Source organism: Buteo buteo, chromosome 6 (genome assembly GCF_964188355.1).
Source record: "Buteo buteo chromosome 6, bButBut1.hap1.1, whole genome shotgun sequence".
Taxonomy (NCBI): Eukaryota; Metazoa; Chordata; class Aves; order Accipitriformes; family Accipitridae; genus Buteo; species Buteo buteo.
The window spans coordinates 50,376,967-50,392,908 of record NC_134176.1 but is presented as its reverse complement, the minus strand read 5'-3'; the positions used below and the strand labels follow the sequence as shown (position 1 = coordinate 50,392,908).

The 15,942-nt window shown below is 44.8% G+C and overlaps 1 protein-coding gene across 2 annotated transcripts in view; it reads right to left on the bottom strand.

Moving 5' to 3' along the window:
• Positions 1–15,942, bottom strand: part of PRR5L (proline rich 5 like) — a 44,211-nt gene that overhangs the window by 14,706 nt on the left and 13,563 nt on the right. The window contains exons 1-4 of one of the 2 annotated variants that reach the window (XM_075030935.1): positions 15,592–15,606; positions 12,164–12,212; positions 1,734–1,864; positions 555–612 (exon numbers count right to left, since the gene is read on the bottom strand). In XM_075030935.1, coding sequence (XP_074887036.1) covers positions 555–612; positions 1,734–1,859 — 184 coding nt within the window. In that variant the 5' untranslated portion in view covers positions 1,860–1,864; positions 12,164–12,212; positions 15,592–15,606. Of the gene's footprint in view, positions 1–554; positions 613–1,733; positions 1,865–12,163; positions 12,213–15,591; positions 15,673–15,942 lie in introns of those variants that run through there. The other variant, XM_075030934.1, reaches the window with a different exon arrangement.

Here is a 15,942-nt window from a genome sequence, read left to right as displayed (position 1 = left end):
CGCTGGCCTTTGTCCACGGGCTCTGCGGTAGCAAGCGTCTGTACCCCAGTGGTTTGAACAGAACTTCATGTGTGATCAAATTGTTTCCTGACGGATTTCACTCCCACCCAAGTGACTGTTTTTTCTTTGAATTTACACAAAGCCTGTTAGTTCAGCTCTCCAAAGCATGACACAGTAACCAAAATCGTGCTTACATTGAACTGCAAATCACATTGAGAAATAAAAGGCAGAAGGCAGCTCTCAGCAGTTTTGCAACAGGATCCATGTCAAGCCCAGAACTGCTTTGAGCCCAGGTTCAACTGCCACAAGACTCACGTTCCTGCTCTCATGGAGCAGCCACAGCTGGTGAGAGTGTAGCAGCTACGTGGCTGTTCAAACAGCCCACCATCCCTCAAGCCTCACAAGGGCTGCAGCGCAATCTGGCTCCTGAGAGGTTGTGATGCCCTAAGGCAGTACCAGAAAGGGCTGTACGCTTTCCAGATACGCAAATCATCTTGTCTGACCAAACGTCAAAGCACAACTCCCTTCCAGAAAGGGTTTCTTACTATACTTGCCTTCACACAGCTTAACCTTCTCCTCTATAAACAGCAAGCCTTTCGCAAGGAGCTGGTTCTGCCAAGAAAGAAGAGAGAGAGACATGCATTTTTGCCTTTTCTGACATTTAAAATAAACATGGAAGAATAAATTTTTTTCAGACGTTATCCACTTTTCATGTAGTTATCTAAAGATTAGTCAAATCGTAGCACTTTCCCCCAGCACTGCCACCAGACCTGGTCTCACTGTGAGTGCTGCACATTCGTTAACCCTGTCTTGTTCAGCCATACATGAGAACACAACAGACACCGCAGATAGTTAAAACACCTGCCATAAGTGGGGAGGAAGGACCTGTCCTAGGTCACAGGGATGGAGTCAAGAAAATAAAGTGGTTCTTAGCATAAGAGTGCAGCCACATAAGCTATACCTCAGCCATATGATGGAGGTGATCAAAGGGCCAAACGGTACCAAAATGTCCCAGTCTCTTCTTCCTTTGTACTAGCTCAGTGCTTGCCTGACTGCACAGTAAGCCAGTTCAGCTCCCTAACCCTTACTTCTCTATTCCTACCTATTATCTTTCTATAAGGCTATATTTTTTTTGCTATATTGAGCAGTTGGATCATCTCAGTACGCAGTCTCAAGCTGCAGAAGAAGCGGCAGGAGCTAGTCTTTCTAGGTAAACTTAACTGTCACAGACCAGACAGATCAAGATATCAATGTGCCTTTCTGCAGTTTGGGACATCTAAATATCTGGTAAGCTTTCTGTTCCCGTTTCCCCAAACATAAAAGTGGTGCAAAAAAACCACCTACATTTTTGTTCTCCCAAGAGCACTAGAGAATCAGTTATTCTGAAAAGCTTTGAGAATCCCAGAGAAAGAAGCTGCTCTCACCACATAACACACTACTGCTGCATCCTAAGAGGTTCAGTCCTACTACAGAGATCATATTGACAGAGAATAAAGCCTTCTGTCCCCCGAAAGGATTCAGTATCAGGGTAGCGCACAATATTCAGAGACCCCTCTCTCTCACGTTCATCCTCCAGCTTGTTTTTTTAATGGCTAACCAGGTCAAAGCCGCACCTTTCAACCTTCCATCAGCTGAGGAGCAAGGCACATCTTTTTTCAGTCCCAATGGACGCTGCTGTCACACCACTGCCCGGACACCACCAGGGCCTCCCGATGAGCTGCCATACCACCCACCTGCCCTTGTGCTGCTGCTCTGGATGGTAGACCTGCCTCCTGCAACCATAAACCGGGCTGGCTCCTTCGTGGCACCCACAAGCAGGTTGTAAAAGCCACCCCAAAGAGAGCAGCAAACCTCTGCATCCTCCCTACGACAAGAAGCGATACTCAGCTGGGGTGCTGTTGAAGGGAGTAAAAAGAAGGAAATGTTGCTCTGTGACATTCTCCGCTTGTACTGGTACACTCGAGAGTCCTACTTGCTAGTATCAGACGTCACTGAAAAGGAAGAGCTCTTTGTTAAACAGTATCTAATCAAACAGGCTCCAGAAGTCTTCTCCAAGTAGGTTGAGGCTGAGGGACTGAAGAGACCATCACACATCCTATCAGTAAGGAAATGTCTCTGGATGCATTTTCCCAGTGGAAAACTTATATTCAGAAAGCTGTCAGGTAGGTTTCATGAAAAAAAATGATGAAAAGTTTCATCTCAAGACAAGACTGTATGGACGTTGTCTTCTTGGTGGTGTGAAAAAAGCATGGTATTACACAGCAGAGAGGAAATAGGTACCTTTCCTTGGCTGTTGTCCCATCTCATGGCTACTTCATCCACATTAAAACATTAACTCATGTTTTGCTACAACGGCTTACTTGTCTTAAATGAGTCAGATGTAAGTACTTTTGAGGGACTGCTTAAAAAAAAAAAAAAAACCAAAATCCTGCATCCCCTAATGTGTATCCAGAGTTCAGTCATGACATGAGGAGGAATGCCCATCCAGTTCACCATAAGCTCTGTTAGTAGCAATAACGGTTAAATCTTGTATAGTGCATACAAGGGAAAAATAATTAATGGTCATGCTTGTAATTAAAGTAATTTGGCCCTGCTAGCAGGTGGGGTTTTTTTCAGAATTCAAACCCAAAAATATTTAGTATGCTCTTATTCCCAAAATAATGTAGAATTTAGTTTCCTTTTAAATTAGTTTAACAAAACCAGAGCATTTTAGGAGCAACACATGGGATGAAACTGTATTATTTGAACTGCCCATCCAAGTCAGAAGACTTTGACCTCTACTAGCTCTAGCAGAGTACAAAAGCGATCCTACTCATGCAGTACAGTCAAGCTATAAACAAATTTCAATACTATACTATTAACCAATCCTAGGAATTTCAGCCCAGGAATCAGAGCCGACTTGAACAGCCCTGTTTGTCAGAGGAACACGCTAAAATTGCTATGCTGCACACAGGTGACCACATGGAGAACCCAAAGCACTTTTGCACATGACCTTCCGAATCCACTCGTAGCGTACAAACAACTCATTAAGCGTGGCTGAAAAGCCGTGGAAGCCAGCAGGTAGAAAGCAGAGCTCTCTGGCAATACCACAGAGGCTTCTAGGCCTCGTGTAGCGGGCGGTTGTCTGTTCAGGAGGGTACGACTCCGTCTTCACTGACCCCTTCCACGACACCAGAGCCCACCCGGGTCAGCAGGAGTGGAAGAACCGCCAGCAGCCCATGCACCCCTGAGGGACCGGTGGCTCCCGTCACCTCTGTGACCAGTGGGATCCCACCCTGCTTACAACAGGTTACTTTTTTTAGCCAAAACCCCATACGTTTATTCTGAAAAAAAGTCCACTTTCTGTGGTTTTTTGGATTCTGGCGTTCCCCCCGCCTTCCTGCGGAAACCTATTTTCCGATTTATTCATCGTCACCGACGTGACAAAGAGCTGTGAAAGGAAGCCGCAGGGAGTAGAGGCAACTTGTCAATGAGAAATTATTAATGGCTGGGGGGCTTTGTCTAGGGCTCGCTCCTCAGTTCAGGCGAGAGCTAGGCTTGAGAGAAAGAGAGAGCCGGAGCTCGCAGCAGAGCGCGGGAGGAATGGGGCTGCCAAAGGATGGGCCAGCTGCAAAGAGAACGTGCCCGGGAGACACCTGGGCAACGACACCAGCAATTAGCAAGTTGGATAAATACGTTCACACGGTGAAAAAAAACTCCAACGTTTCCAAACTAATGGAAGGTGACTATTTTGCAAAGCTTCTCTAGCAGAAATATAGGCTTTGGAGGGAAATGCGAAGTTGTTGGGATCTCCATTCAAATTTTACATTTGTTCAGCAGAAGTAAATGACTACACATACTAGGCTCTGGCCAACAACAACAAAAAAAGACTTTCCAGGAAAAAAAAACAAAGTGAAAAAGGAGGGAGGAAGAAATCTGGAACGGAAAAAATTATGAGGGGAAAAATAAGTAAAACCCACTTACACTGTAAATATTTTTCTGCCTGAACAATAACGTTTGGAGTGATATTGCACTTTAGTCCCTCTGAATGCTCTCAGTTTATTAGTTAAGTACTTAAATCCTTTATTTTTCAACCTATAGCTCAAGGTAATTACCTCTCATATATTGCAGGGAAAATATACAGCTGGTTTTTAATACCGTGTCATTTTAAACTACTATATAATAAAACATATATACGCATATATATATATATATATGAGGGTGTCACGCCTATTTTCTTGTGTTTCTCTCAAGAAATATTAATTCCTTCTCTAGCTGCACTAGAACATTAGGTTTCAACTTACATCCGCTTCCTGAGCACTGTGAATACAATTTTCCAGCTACTTTGCTTGTAAATTAGTACTATTGATGCTTTCTACTTTCAGAGATTTTTTTTGTATTTTACAGCTATGTCAGCAAACAAAATACACATTTGTACATCTTTATGGGCAGCACAGTTCTATCTATTAAAAATACTTATATTAATCATTACTCTGTAGTAAAGAATTTATAATGCTCTTATGAATGTATTATCAGTAATTCCATGTGCTAAATAGATTGTGTCATCTCATTCCTAAGGTTTCAAAAAAAAAAAGCTTAGCTCCCTGTAGTTACCGCGGATGTTTCAATTATCCTCTCAAATTTTTCCTCTTCCTGTGGAAGAGAGAGACTTTTTAAAAAAAAAAAAACAACCACCACCACACTTCATTTCCCTTCTCCCCATCTTAAAAATATCTGGAAATTTTATTTATCTGTCTTTTCTGCTAAAGTCACAGGCTCAGAAATGGATTCAGTTTGAACATTACCCCTTCAGATCAAGCCAGACAGGTGAATTTTCATTAAAAAACCCTACAGGGTTTGCTGACAAATCTAATAAATGCAGCCACAGCGGAGGTCTGTATCAGACCTTGTCTAGATTACAAGTCTCATTTTACTGCTTTATCCCTGGTTGCCAGAGGCAACACAGAGGCACAGAGCTAAGAGGAAAAATAAATCTTTTCTTTGCAAGCAAGACCAGATAAAGACTCACACCAAGTGAGCTTGAAGGGCACATTTATTTGAAAAAGTTTAGCTGCCACCTTCCGTCTTTTTCCAATTACAGCTGAACTGGGCGCTTGGGGAGGCAGTGATTCCCTTCCCAAACCAGCTTTCCCTGGATGCCCAGGGTGAAGCCCTCACCCTGCTGTTGGGACACCACCGGCTGCTCTGCGCTCCCTGCGGGTGCTGCAGACCTGCCCCTGCTCTCGCTAGGGTGAAGCGTGCACCGCAGAGAAGTAAAGCCCCGGGTTAACCCCCCACGTGAACGTGCTGTCGAGAAATTTGGAGAGATGTTTTGCAGCAGAGAGAAGTGAGCTTGTGAAGTCTTGCAGGTTGAAACCCCCCCTACTTTTCTCAGAAAACCACAATAGCTGTTTCAGGTATACCACCAAGAAGTGCAGCTAACAGAAAAGCCTTTAAGTAAGTTTTCAAATGCCCTGAATTTTAGAAGACAGGATTCAAAGCTCCAGAAAAATCACTTTTCATTTTTTCCTCAGCAGAGACTCTCCCACAACATGCATGTGCTTGCTACTCTTGCAAAGTAAGCTGCACTGAAATCACTGGGGATAAATAAAAAGCTGAAGGCAGTCACACACTATGCTGTAAATGTAAACACTTTCCAGTTAATTCCTTCTTTTTCCCGGCACAGATATTCTCCCCTCCCCTGTTAGAGAAATTGAGGCGAGTTTCTCCATCCGTACCCAGAGGAGCAATTCCAGTTCCCCCAGCACAATGACTGAAGGTGGAAGGTGTCCCAGGAGCAGCAGTTGGGTTCCTCTCCCAAACCAGCAGTGCCAGCAGTGACGGGCACCTTCTCCCTCCCTCCACCTTGTCAGGAGCTGGTCATCCCCAACGGGGACCACGGAGGCCCTTGGTGGGAGGGCACCCGCGATGATCCGGGCAAAATGGTACCCATCTGACTTTGCCAGGCAGAACCAACAGGAAGGATTTTGGGGTGATAGCCCTGCCACTAACACGGCTTGCTGGGCCGTGGGTGGTACATTCAAGGCGAAGGGTGGCAAAAAGTAGCTAAGTAGTTTTGGCAGCAGCTCCACAGAAAGCATCAAGGAGGCTCAAGCCATCACAGGAGACTTCACTTCTCATCTGAAAGCCGTATCTCTGCAGTGTAGCAAGGCACAAAGGAATTTTCCTGCTAATCAAAAATATTACTGTTTCCCAATAAGCCACTGCTCTTGCAGGCAGGAAGTTTACATGAGCACCCACTTAATGACAGCCAAATTCTGTTTTCCTTTCATGCCTCCAAGCCGAATATGGCCAGTATGCCTTTAAAAAGCCACATTAAAATTAACAAATTAATACTAGTTCAACAAACGAAAACATAAGCTTGGAATGGGAGTAACCTGATTCAGAGCAAAATCAAAATAATTGACCACATTTTGCTGGGTGAAAAAAATCAGGTTTTCTTTGACACTTTACAGCATTACTTAAATGCAGCCCCCTCTTCTAGCCAACCGAGGCTTTGTGTTCTAGTGTTAAACCACATTTTGACAGGCTCTGCAAGCGCATAGACACCGTTTCTTGGATAATCTGATGTTAATTTGAGAAAAGAAAGCATCACCCAAACCTACTCAAGAAGTATTTTCTACAAAGCTATTGCCAGTTGCACACAAACACCTACCTATTTCTTGGCAGTGTTTTACAAAATGCAAATCTGTGTGAGCTGCAGCATCTCATACCCGGAGCATCCCCCATCCTTTTTTCCTTCTCTAGAAAGAGGGGAAATAGTGACAGAAGCATAGAGATCATTTTGATCCTACACAGAGAACAAATTGCAAGATAAATATGAAGTAGCATCCTAAAATGACTCTTCTAGAGGCAGCTTTGTTCAAAACAGGTAAAAAAGAAAGCCCACTTAAAGAGAGAAAGTGAGGCAGGGAGAGTAAGAAGGCGAGTAGACCAGGCAGACCGAGTAGGCAGCACTGATCTAGACCACGACGCACCAGTGAGACAGCAGCGATGGGAAAATCCCGCCGCTGGCTCCCCCAGTTCCGCACTGGCGAGTCACCAGTCCAGGCGGGAGCCCCGCTCAGCCAGGGCACGGTCGCAGTCCCACACCACGCTTTGAGCATTAGCGGCCGGGCACCGTTTCAGGTGAATCACGCACGTCTGCAGAGCCGAGGACCCGAAAGCAGCCGTCCCTGCTGCCACTGCCACCCAGGACCAGGTCCTCCGCTTGGCCGGGTGACCTCGTCCGTGATAACGAAACTGGGCGGTTGCCATGGAGTCTCTGGAGCTGGTCCATGAAAGCTCAGTCCTAGAAAGCGCCAGATGAAGCAGAAATAATTAGCAGACCTGAGTGAACGGGGGTTCCCAGCCAGCGAGGAAAGAAATACAATTATAAAGACCAGCTTGACCCAAAAGAGTATTGCAGACATATGGCTGAGCTCTGCAAATCACACAAGTGTGAATTCTCTCCCCTTGTGCAGCGGCCGAGCTGCTGCAGGCAGGAGACGGCACTTGGCCAGAGAAGAGCTAGAGCTGCCTTTATCCAGCGATAACCCTCACTCCAGAAACCTGCACAACTCTTGCCTTGCCACGAAACAGGTAGAAGTAGAAACTTGGCGCCAAGGAAAGAAATGTCACGCGCACCAGGTTTTTTTCTCTTTGACTAAGCAGGAGAGAGGGACATGCAGCATTTTCAGCTGTTAGCGTGGCTTTACAAAGCAGCCTTTCCGAGGAGAGGACGTGTCACGAGGGATGCTGGATGGGCTGGAGTCCCAAAAAGAAATGCAGCAAAAGCTTTACGGTGCCACAGCAGAGGGAGGAGCGCGTGTTTCTCCCTACCATGGCCAGCTAACCTACAGCGAGAGGAACTCTGACCACAGCAAGGTTCACCAGTCCTACTCCTGACCGCTCCAAAGAGCAAGGACAAAAGCAGTTTTGGCTTGGATCCCAGCTTGCCTGGTCGCTGCTGCTTACTTTCACAGCTCCCCGTTATCATCTCGCTATTTCGATTTTGCTCGACACCCCAGCAACATGGGTGCTCGCACGTTGCAGTTTCTATGGTTTTGCATACGAACAGCAAGCCGGGCCTGATTCTGAGTCAGGACTCGTTGCCTCCGGCAGCTCTTGGCTGCAGCAGGCTGGAAATTATGTAACAGCTTTGCTTCTGGTTTTAAAACATCAAAGTTCTCGTGGGGTTAAGTGAGGAAACGCAGTCCACTCGCCGTCCCTCAGGTACCAGCTCTGCCGGCGTGGGCAGAGGACGTCGGGCTGGAGAGGCATCAACGCCAGGCGTCCGAATTTCTGCACGTGCCGCCTGTGGGCGCTGGGAGATGTTACAGTGCTTGGGAAGGGATCGAGTCTCTCCACCTCTGGAGGAGACAGTTTGGAGTTAATATGCATAAACAGGGCAGTTCTGCTAAAGTGGTTAGCTGTGAAATAGCTAGCATTTCCATTTTCCCCTGTGAGTTTCGAGATTAACAAGCCTCCAGAGAGTGAAAAGAAACAGTTCATCCTTTCCAAGGGTTTTGTTTCAGGCTGTTTGCAGAATCAGGAAGGTAATGCCTCAGTTTATTTCAAAAATTTTCTCCACAACCACGAGGGTCAGACAGCATGAAAATTAAGGGAGCTTATCTGAAAAATCTTACGGCTGCCCCAGAGAAGTCCCGATCACCAATACACCCCGTTCCTCCAAATCCCAGCCTTTTACTTTCCACGATCATAGGATTCCTCCCTGTTACAGTTCAGCTGACCACCAGAGAACCATGGTGCCCTGCTGGGTTTACTGAGCAGAGGGGTGGGCACAAAGTTTCCCTTCTCAGCAGCAGGAAACCATCGGATCAGTTTGTGGGCAAAGTCAGTACTGGAAAACCCAGAGCACGAAGCATTGCTTTCAGGCAGATCTGCAGTAAATATTATGAGTCCCAACCTTCTGGCATTTACACTCAGACTCTGATCCAAGGAGATGGCTTGTATATATAAAAGGCTTGCTAAAACAGACGATTTATAAACACAAATCACTTCAGAATGAAACATCTGAGTTCCCACCGAAACCCTTCAGGAATTAACATTTCTCTTTCAAATACAAAACAGACTCAGTAACTCATCTGGTATGATGATGGTTCGGTAGCAGAGAAAGACTGCCTAAACCCCATCCATTTCCTAAACAGTCCTTTAGCAACTTCAGGAACTAAACACTAGTAATTTGCACGACTGTTGGTGAAAAGGACTTGTGAGTAATCAAGTCAAGATCACAAAGGTAGATTTGTCTCACTATAAAAGCTCTGCACCATTTTAGTCTTAAATATTCAGTGGTTAGAAAAATTGTGCATGTGTGCATGTATAAAATGTAAGTTGTGTAAGAGCCAGAACTCTTAAAACCATGGAAAATATTATTTTAAAAATTATCTTAGTGGCTCCTGTTACAAGTGCTGTGGCATAAGAAATGGAAAACATTTAAGTCAGTTTATCACATCTAAATATTACATGATCCAGTTAGTTGCTCTAATTGCTGCTAGGATATTTGAAACTGCCTGAGTACACATGAAAGCAGATACTTCAAGGGCCATTTCAACCTAAGAGAACAGTAAACTTGGTTCTCGGGATAGCTTTTCAGTGGGCTTTAACAGATGGAGGAGGCAGTCGCTGCCAAAAGATGTACTTCCACTCCGCTCCCCATCCTGGTGACCCGCTCCCATCACCTCCCCCACGTCAGAGGTGATGAGCACAACAAGTCAAAGGAAGTAGTTGAAAACATTTCTTTTTTTTCCCCCCAAGGTTATTTTTCAGCCAAATCAGCAGCCTGATTCAACTCTGCTCATTTTGGTGGCAGCAGTATTGCCATCAATCAGCTGGCATCAGCAGTGAAACTGAACCCACAAACAAATGAAATAATGTCGTCAGCCCTTCTTTGGCACATAAATAGTCTTGCCCCCACTCCACCGCCCAAGGATTTTTGAGTAAAGACATTCAGGAGGGAGTAGTAACTTTTATCGCTGCCACGCGCTGTCAGTCTAGAATCAGAAATAAGTCTGCATCTTACCTCACAGCAAGGAAAAAAGCTCACTTCCTACAATAGCCTTTGTCTCACAGTTTGTCTCATGGCTTGCCAGCACCAAGAGTTTTACTTCAGGCTAAGTCTGACAGATGCCAAGTTACTCCTTTTAACGTTGAGCAAAAAAAAAATAATCCCAGAAATTAAATTTGAGTCCCTGTGGCTTTAGTGGGAGAACAGCTGCAGGTGAACTCATATGTATAGGCTGAGGTATTTGCACAAGTGTGAACAGACAGACTGACAGAAAAACAAACTCAGAAGTAAGCATGGCCAAGCCCTTGCACTGCACGCTCTCAAGGCAAAGGCCACCACTCTCTGGGCAGCAGCGTAGTGCCGAGTACCTACGTTGCCATTGCAGCCTGTGTCTGACACAGTACAGCCCTGCCATTGGGGTGAAAGAGCACAGTTCTTGCTCCTGCTTTTGCAGAAAACAGTGCTGGTGATCAGATCCTTCTCCCAGGACAAGACCAGATGCCCTCAGCTTGCTAACAGGGATGCAACACAGATCTCCAGCCTCCAGCAGCGAGCGGGCTGTAGTCTAAGCAGTCTCTTCAGTCGTCAGCAACACTACTAAGAGATCTAAGGAGTCTCGGCTAATGCCGCTGGCCCTGGCACAACTGTGACAGGCTTGAGGTTTACAACCTGGAGGAAGAGAGTAACCCATCCAAACCCCAGCGCTGGGAGCCATCCGGTCCCCAGCAGTCGTCAGCTCCTCTTGCGCAGCGACACGATGCAGCTGTGTCTCGCTCAGCGCTGGAACCCACCCAGGCCTCTTTCAGCACACTCTGACTTTTCAGAGCCAGATAACAGTCGTACGTCAGCACCTCGCATCCCTCGGTCCGCGCTCAGCTCCACGCTCCGTTCAGGTTTACGGGTGCATGAAGTTGCCTCTGGACATTTCCTACTTACTGCAGCCTCGCACACCGTGCCTAACACGGTAGGACACAGGTACCTGATCAAGACCTTTCAAATTTCAATTGGCCACTTTCATTTGCCTGGTTTTAAATTAGCAGGAGCAGTAGCAGATTTCCACTTAAGCCAGGCGCTTTGCACTGCGGGCTGACAGCCTTTCCACCGGGCTGCCACCAGACCCCACTCGGGGTCTAGGAACCATCCTGCCATTCAGCGCCAGCAGCTGCCTCTTTCCAGTAAACGACTTGTGCAGAGTCTAAAGAAGTGAAACAGAACTACCCCTGGGGCAGGAGTTTGCTTCTCACTTGGTAGCACAGCATGGGGAATTTTTTTTTAAGTCATGTAATCTAATACTGATAGGAAACAACACTGGTCTTTTTCTTCCCCTTTCTAAGCTGTTAGCACAGTACACAGCAGCATCAGCCGCTTCAGAAAGTACTGAAACGGTTTTGTTTTTTTTCCTCTCTCTCTCTCTTACTCAAAGGGAAGAAAACCCTCTTGTTTTCAGCAGCCTCCTCCTTTTTTGAATCAACACTACACTGGAACAACTTACAACACTGAAAACCATCAGCGCTCTCTCAAAATCATCCAACACACTTTCATGTGGTTACATTGGAACCTCTGTCTATCTGGACAGTATCAGTAAAAGGCAATAACAGTTATTCACATTTGTGATTGATCAGGTCTTCCCTCATCCTTCATCTTTCTCTTCTTCACAGGTTGCATTTGTGGGACTAAAAGGCAAACAGTACCCAGGTTGATTTCCTGCTGATAGGGACTTCCTTCCCTGCCCCCTCCACCCCCCCAAAACAGACAGCCATTATCTTTTCTCTTCCCCTTTGCTGGCCCCTGTTGCAGAAAACCTACTCCCGAATTCTCTGTACTAGAGAAAAAGGGTGAAAAAAACTACGAAAAGGTAACCCATCTTCTCTAAAAAGTTCAAGTGATGAATTCCTTCTTGACCTTGGCAGGCTACTAGCAGCCTTTCTTAAGCATAAAGGAAGATTATCCTTAATTTAGCACATACACCCATAAATATGATTACTCCCAAGGCTATATGGCCCACATTAAAAACGTCCATACCTCCATCATCTTCTGTAGCAAAACAAAAACGAAACTAGTAGGCTACGTGCATGTAAAAAGGGGTCCTAATTTTTTCATAGGCTAAAAAGCTGAAGAGAGCAAACCTCAAAAGAAAGCAAGCAAATCATGTAATACCTGGAAGTAATCTGTGATGAAGGATCCAAGTTCACTCTTCAGCAGCCGTCTGTAGACAGAAGGAATGCAGCCATGAAGTAACAGCCATTGCTGGTCATTTCTTACAGGTATAGCCGCACTTTACTACCAGTCATACCAAAGATACGTGAGTATATGTGACTGTGTCGTTTTGGCCACAGTTAGATTTCTTTTACATTTAGATGTATATTCTACAAATGCCCACAAAGGCTATTCTCAAATTATGAAGGAATGAAACAGTTTCCCTGAAGTCTTCTATTTATAAGCCATACACTTAGAACAAGAAAAAAAAAAAAAAAATTACCCCCCTGAATGCACAGAAAGTTGGGGAGACAATTTTAAGTTATTTAGTTTGAAATTCATCATTTTTTCTGTTTTTTGTTTAAACCAAGATGCTTTTCATTTCACTGAAAATAGCATATCTCCCTAATGCTGCACTTCATTTCCTCTTGGAAGTAGAAGGTGGGAGGATAAGGTGAGGAGCAATGAAGTAAACACACAAGCAGAAGCTGCAGCTTCCCCATGACTACCGCATTTAAAAACAAACAAACAAGCTTATTTTTCAAGAAAGAAATTCTAGAAATTTAACAAGAGGTGTTTTAAATACATGCCAGCAGAAGCCACTCTAAACAAGTATTTCTGATAAAAACTGTTGGATTTTAAATTGGACTGTGATATAAGTTTTAAATTCTAATACATATTGCCATTTCAAAACTTGAATATAAAAATCAGGATTGTTTTACATCAGAAGCAGCATTGAAAAAAAGAACTCAAAGTTCAGAGCATTTGCACTTTCAGCTTTCAGTGACTGTGAGCATAAATTCTGTAGCGGTAAATTCTGCCTAAAATTTAAAAGGCGCTCAACACTTTCCACTGCAAAACATTGCAATTTTTTTCTGTTCTAAGAGTTTTGCTGTTCACCAACGTGAAGTATAATCAAGAGTGCTCGAAAATGGCATTTGAATCAGGGACCATCCAGTTCTCAGGCTGGGTTCTTACTAACAAACTACACCATTTTTTTTCCTAATTTTTGCTGAAAGTTGATTTTGACAGCAACCTTCCTTCCTAACTATTTTGTAACACTTCTACATTTATTCACATGCCCAAATGCCTTTACTCTTTCTCTCTCAGAGCGGTTATATTCACCCTGCCCATCTCAAAGCACATTTCTATTTCTATGAGATGGATAAACCAGCTAAGTCTTTGGGGGCCTGTTTTCCAGAAGCTCTCCCACCGACTTCAGCAGAATCCAAGGGGCTCTCCACCAGCTGATTGACAAGCCCACGGCAGGACTTCACTTCACGCAGGTAGACCAGCAACCAGAGGCTTGCACCCTAGAGAGAACCCAAGGGACGGGGTCTCCTCCTAGTCACAGCCAGGTCACCTCCTGCTTCTGAAATCCCATCTCCCAATGGCATTTCTCACATTTCCTCTTGCTGCGACAACTGACTTGCACAGCAGTTAAAAAAAAAAAAAAAAAAAAAAAAAAAAAAAAAAAAAAAAGTAGCCAGTGAGATGATATCAAATCACAGCAAGATAAAAACTTGGCGGCAGCAATCCAGAGCAAAATGTTACCACCTGCTCATCTCCTGGTCCTGTCATTACTATCCCTACTTGAAAACTCTCCTGTGTTTCGCACTGTGAAATAACTAAGTGCTGTGCAGAATCTGTGAGTCTCTTAAATCAGTGCATTTACTAACTTCCACCATGGAGCTGAATGGAGAACTACAAACAAGGAAAACACACCAGATCAACCTAATGGCACACAATAGTTGGCCATCTGACAGGCCTGGCTTTCTGCCCAGAGCCAAGCTAGAGATTCACCTCGCGCACACAGAGCTAACATCGTGTTGGGAGCTACAGCGAGAGCCAGAGGTGCGAGGCTGCAGGCGTGCATACAAACGTACACACAGATGCACGCACTTTGCCCCTTGGACGGGCATTAATGAGGTACTTGAATGTTAGTGGCCTATTTAGAGAATGACATTTGGAGATGTAACCAATGCTCAGGGCACCTGCAGGAACATTAATCATGTATTTCAAGGTGAGCCCTTCCAAGTGCTGCCCGGGAGCGCCTGTCCGTGGAAGAGGACGTCTCCCCTCCCACTGCCAGCACTGCTTACAAGGCACACACGATTCACAAAGACTTTCCTGCTCTTCACCTGGCTGTCAACACCCTAGATCCACTTCAGAAACCACCATGAAGAGAGCATGGTCCAGCCGCTACCAAGCCCAGGCAACACAGCTATTCTGCCCAGCGTACTGCCTTTTCTCAAGGGTGGGAAGGAGCACCGGCTTGCACTGGAATACTTGTCCCATGGAGAATTAAGACTGCTCCAAGGATTTAAACTTAACTTGAGGACTTCTGACCTGAGCACACTAAAATACTGTTAAAGCATGAGACACTGCCCTCACTTAGCTCTCAAAAGGAATTATATTCAACTTTCACCTTTGGGACCAGACCAAGTAGGACAGAGTCTTGTGCCCTGCAAGCAGCATTTATTTTGAAAGTAGAGAAAGGGGTAGTTTAGACTGCTGTGTAGTACATGCTTAGCCCAAATTGCCATCTGAATCTTGGCGCTCGGGAAAAATGCAATAGGGATAGTGGGGGGGTTGTATAAAAGGAGAAGCAGAGACCTATATGACAGCATTCATGATGAATGAATATGGATGTAGTGGGAAAGAGAGAGGGAGGAGGAACTACATCCATGAGGTCTGACAATACTCCTCTTAGCAACGCTTGGAACCAAGGCAAGAATAAATTGTTCTTTATCTACTCTACAGTCCTATCGCTAACCAACTTTCCAAATAATCAGAATGCAACCACAGATAATCATGAAACGTGCTTAAAAAAATGATACTTTTAATCACCACTAGCATCAGTGTTAGAAAATGTTTGTTAGGCTTTTAGGTTTTTTATCTTCAGGGTTCGTATTTTCAGGTCTTGGTCTGCAAATATCATGTGAAGATTAAGCTTTTAAATGAAATGCTGCGTTTTGCTTTCATTTTAAACACTCCATGGTTCTGAGAAACTCCATGGGTTTAGAAAAGAGATATTATTACCATCACAAATTCCCTGATAAAAATGTGTAAAAAACAGCCAGAAGAGGTAAACTCCCTAGGAGGGGACAAAATCCTTATAATCCAAGTCAATACACATCCTGTCCTTGTCAAAGCTACACATCCACAAAAGTCAGAGAAATACTACCCAAGTGTTCCATGCCATTCACTCCACCCAACAGCAAAAAAGAAGCAAGTTAGTCCGAAACCCCAAAGCTGTGCTTAAGTTTGCTTCAATCCCTGCTCCTCCCACCAATATCCTCTAACTGCAGTTCTGTAGGGGAACAAAACCAAGCAAACGCCAAACAAGCAGCAACAAAAACCCCTTTTGATGCATTTCAGCAACCTACCTGATATTTTCATTGAGGGTATAAAGTTCATTGTTCTGCAAGCCTCCCCCTTTGAACACATTTATCACTGCTGTTTGAACACTGCCAAAAAAAGAAACGAGACAGTACAACATCCATAAATAAAAGCCACCAGTATGATTTAACACAGAGAGCAATGTGAGCTAGCCCCCAAAACCTGAGGGGTTATAATGGGGTGGAGAGGTTAATCGCACTTAAATTCTTCCATTTTTTCTGCCCTGGAAATCATCACTTATTTACCTACATCTCCCATGGGAGACAGAGCAGAACCAACCTCAAGTTAGAGTAAGCGAGGGAAAGTTGTGACAGGGACACTGTTCACAAAGAACACAT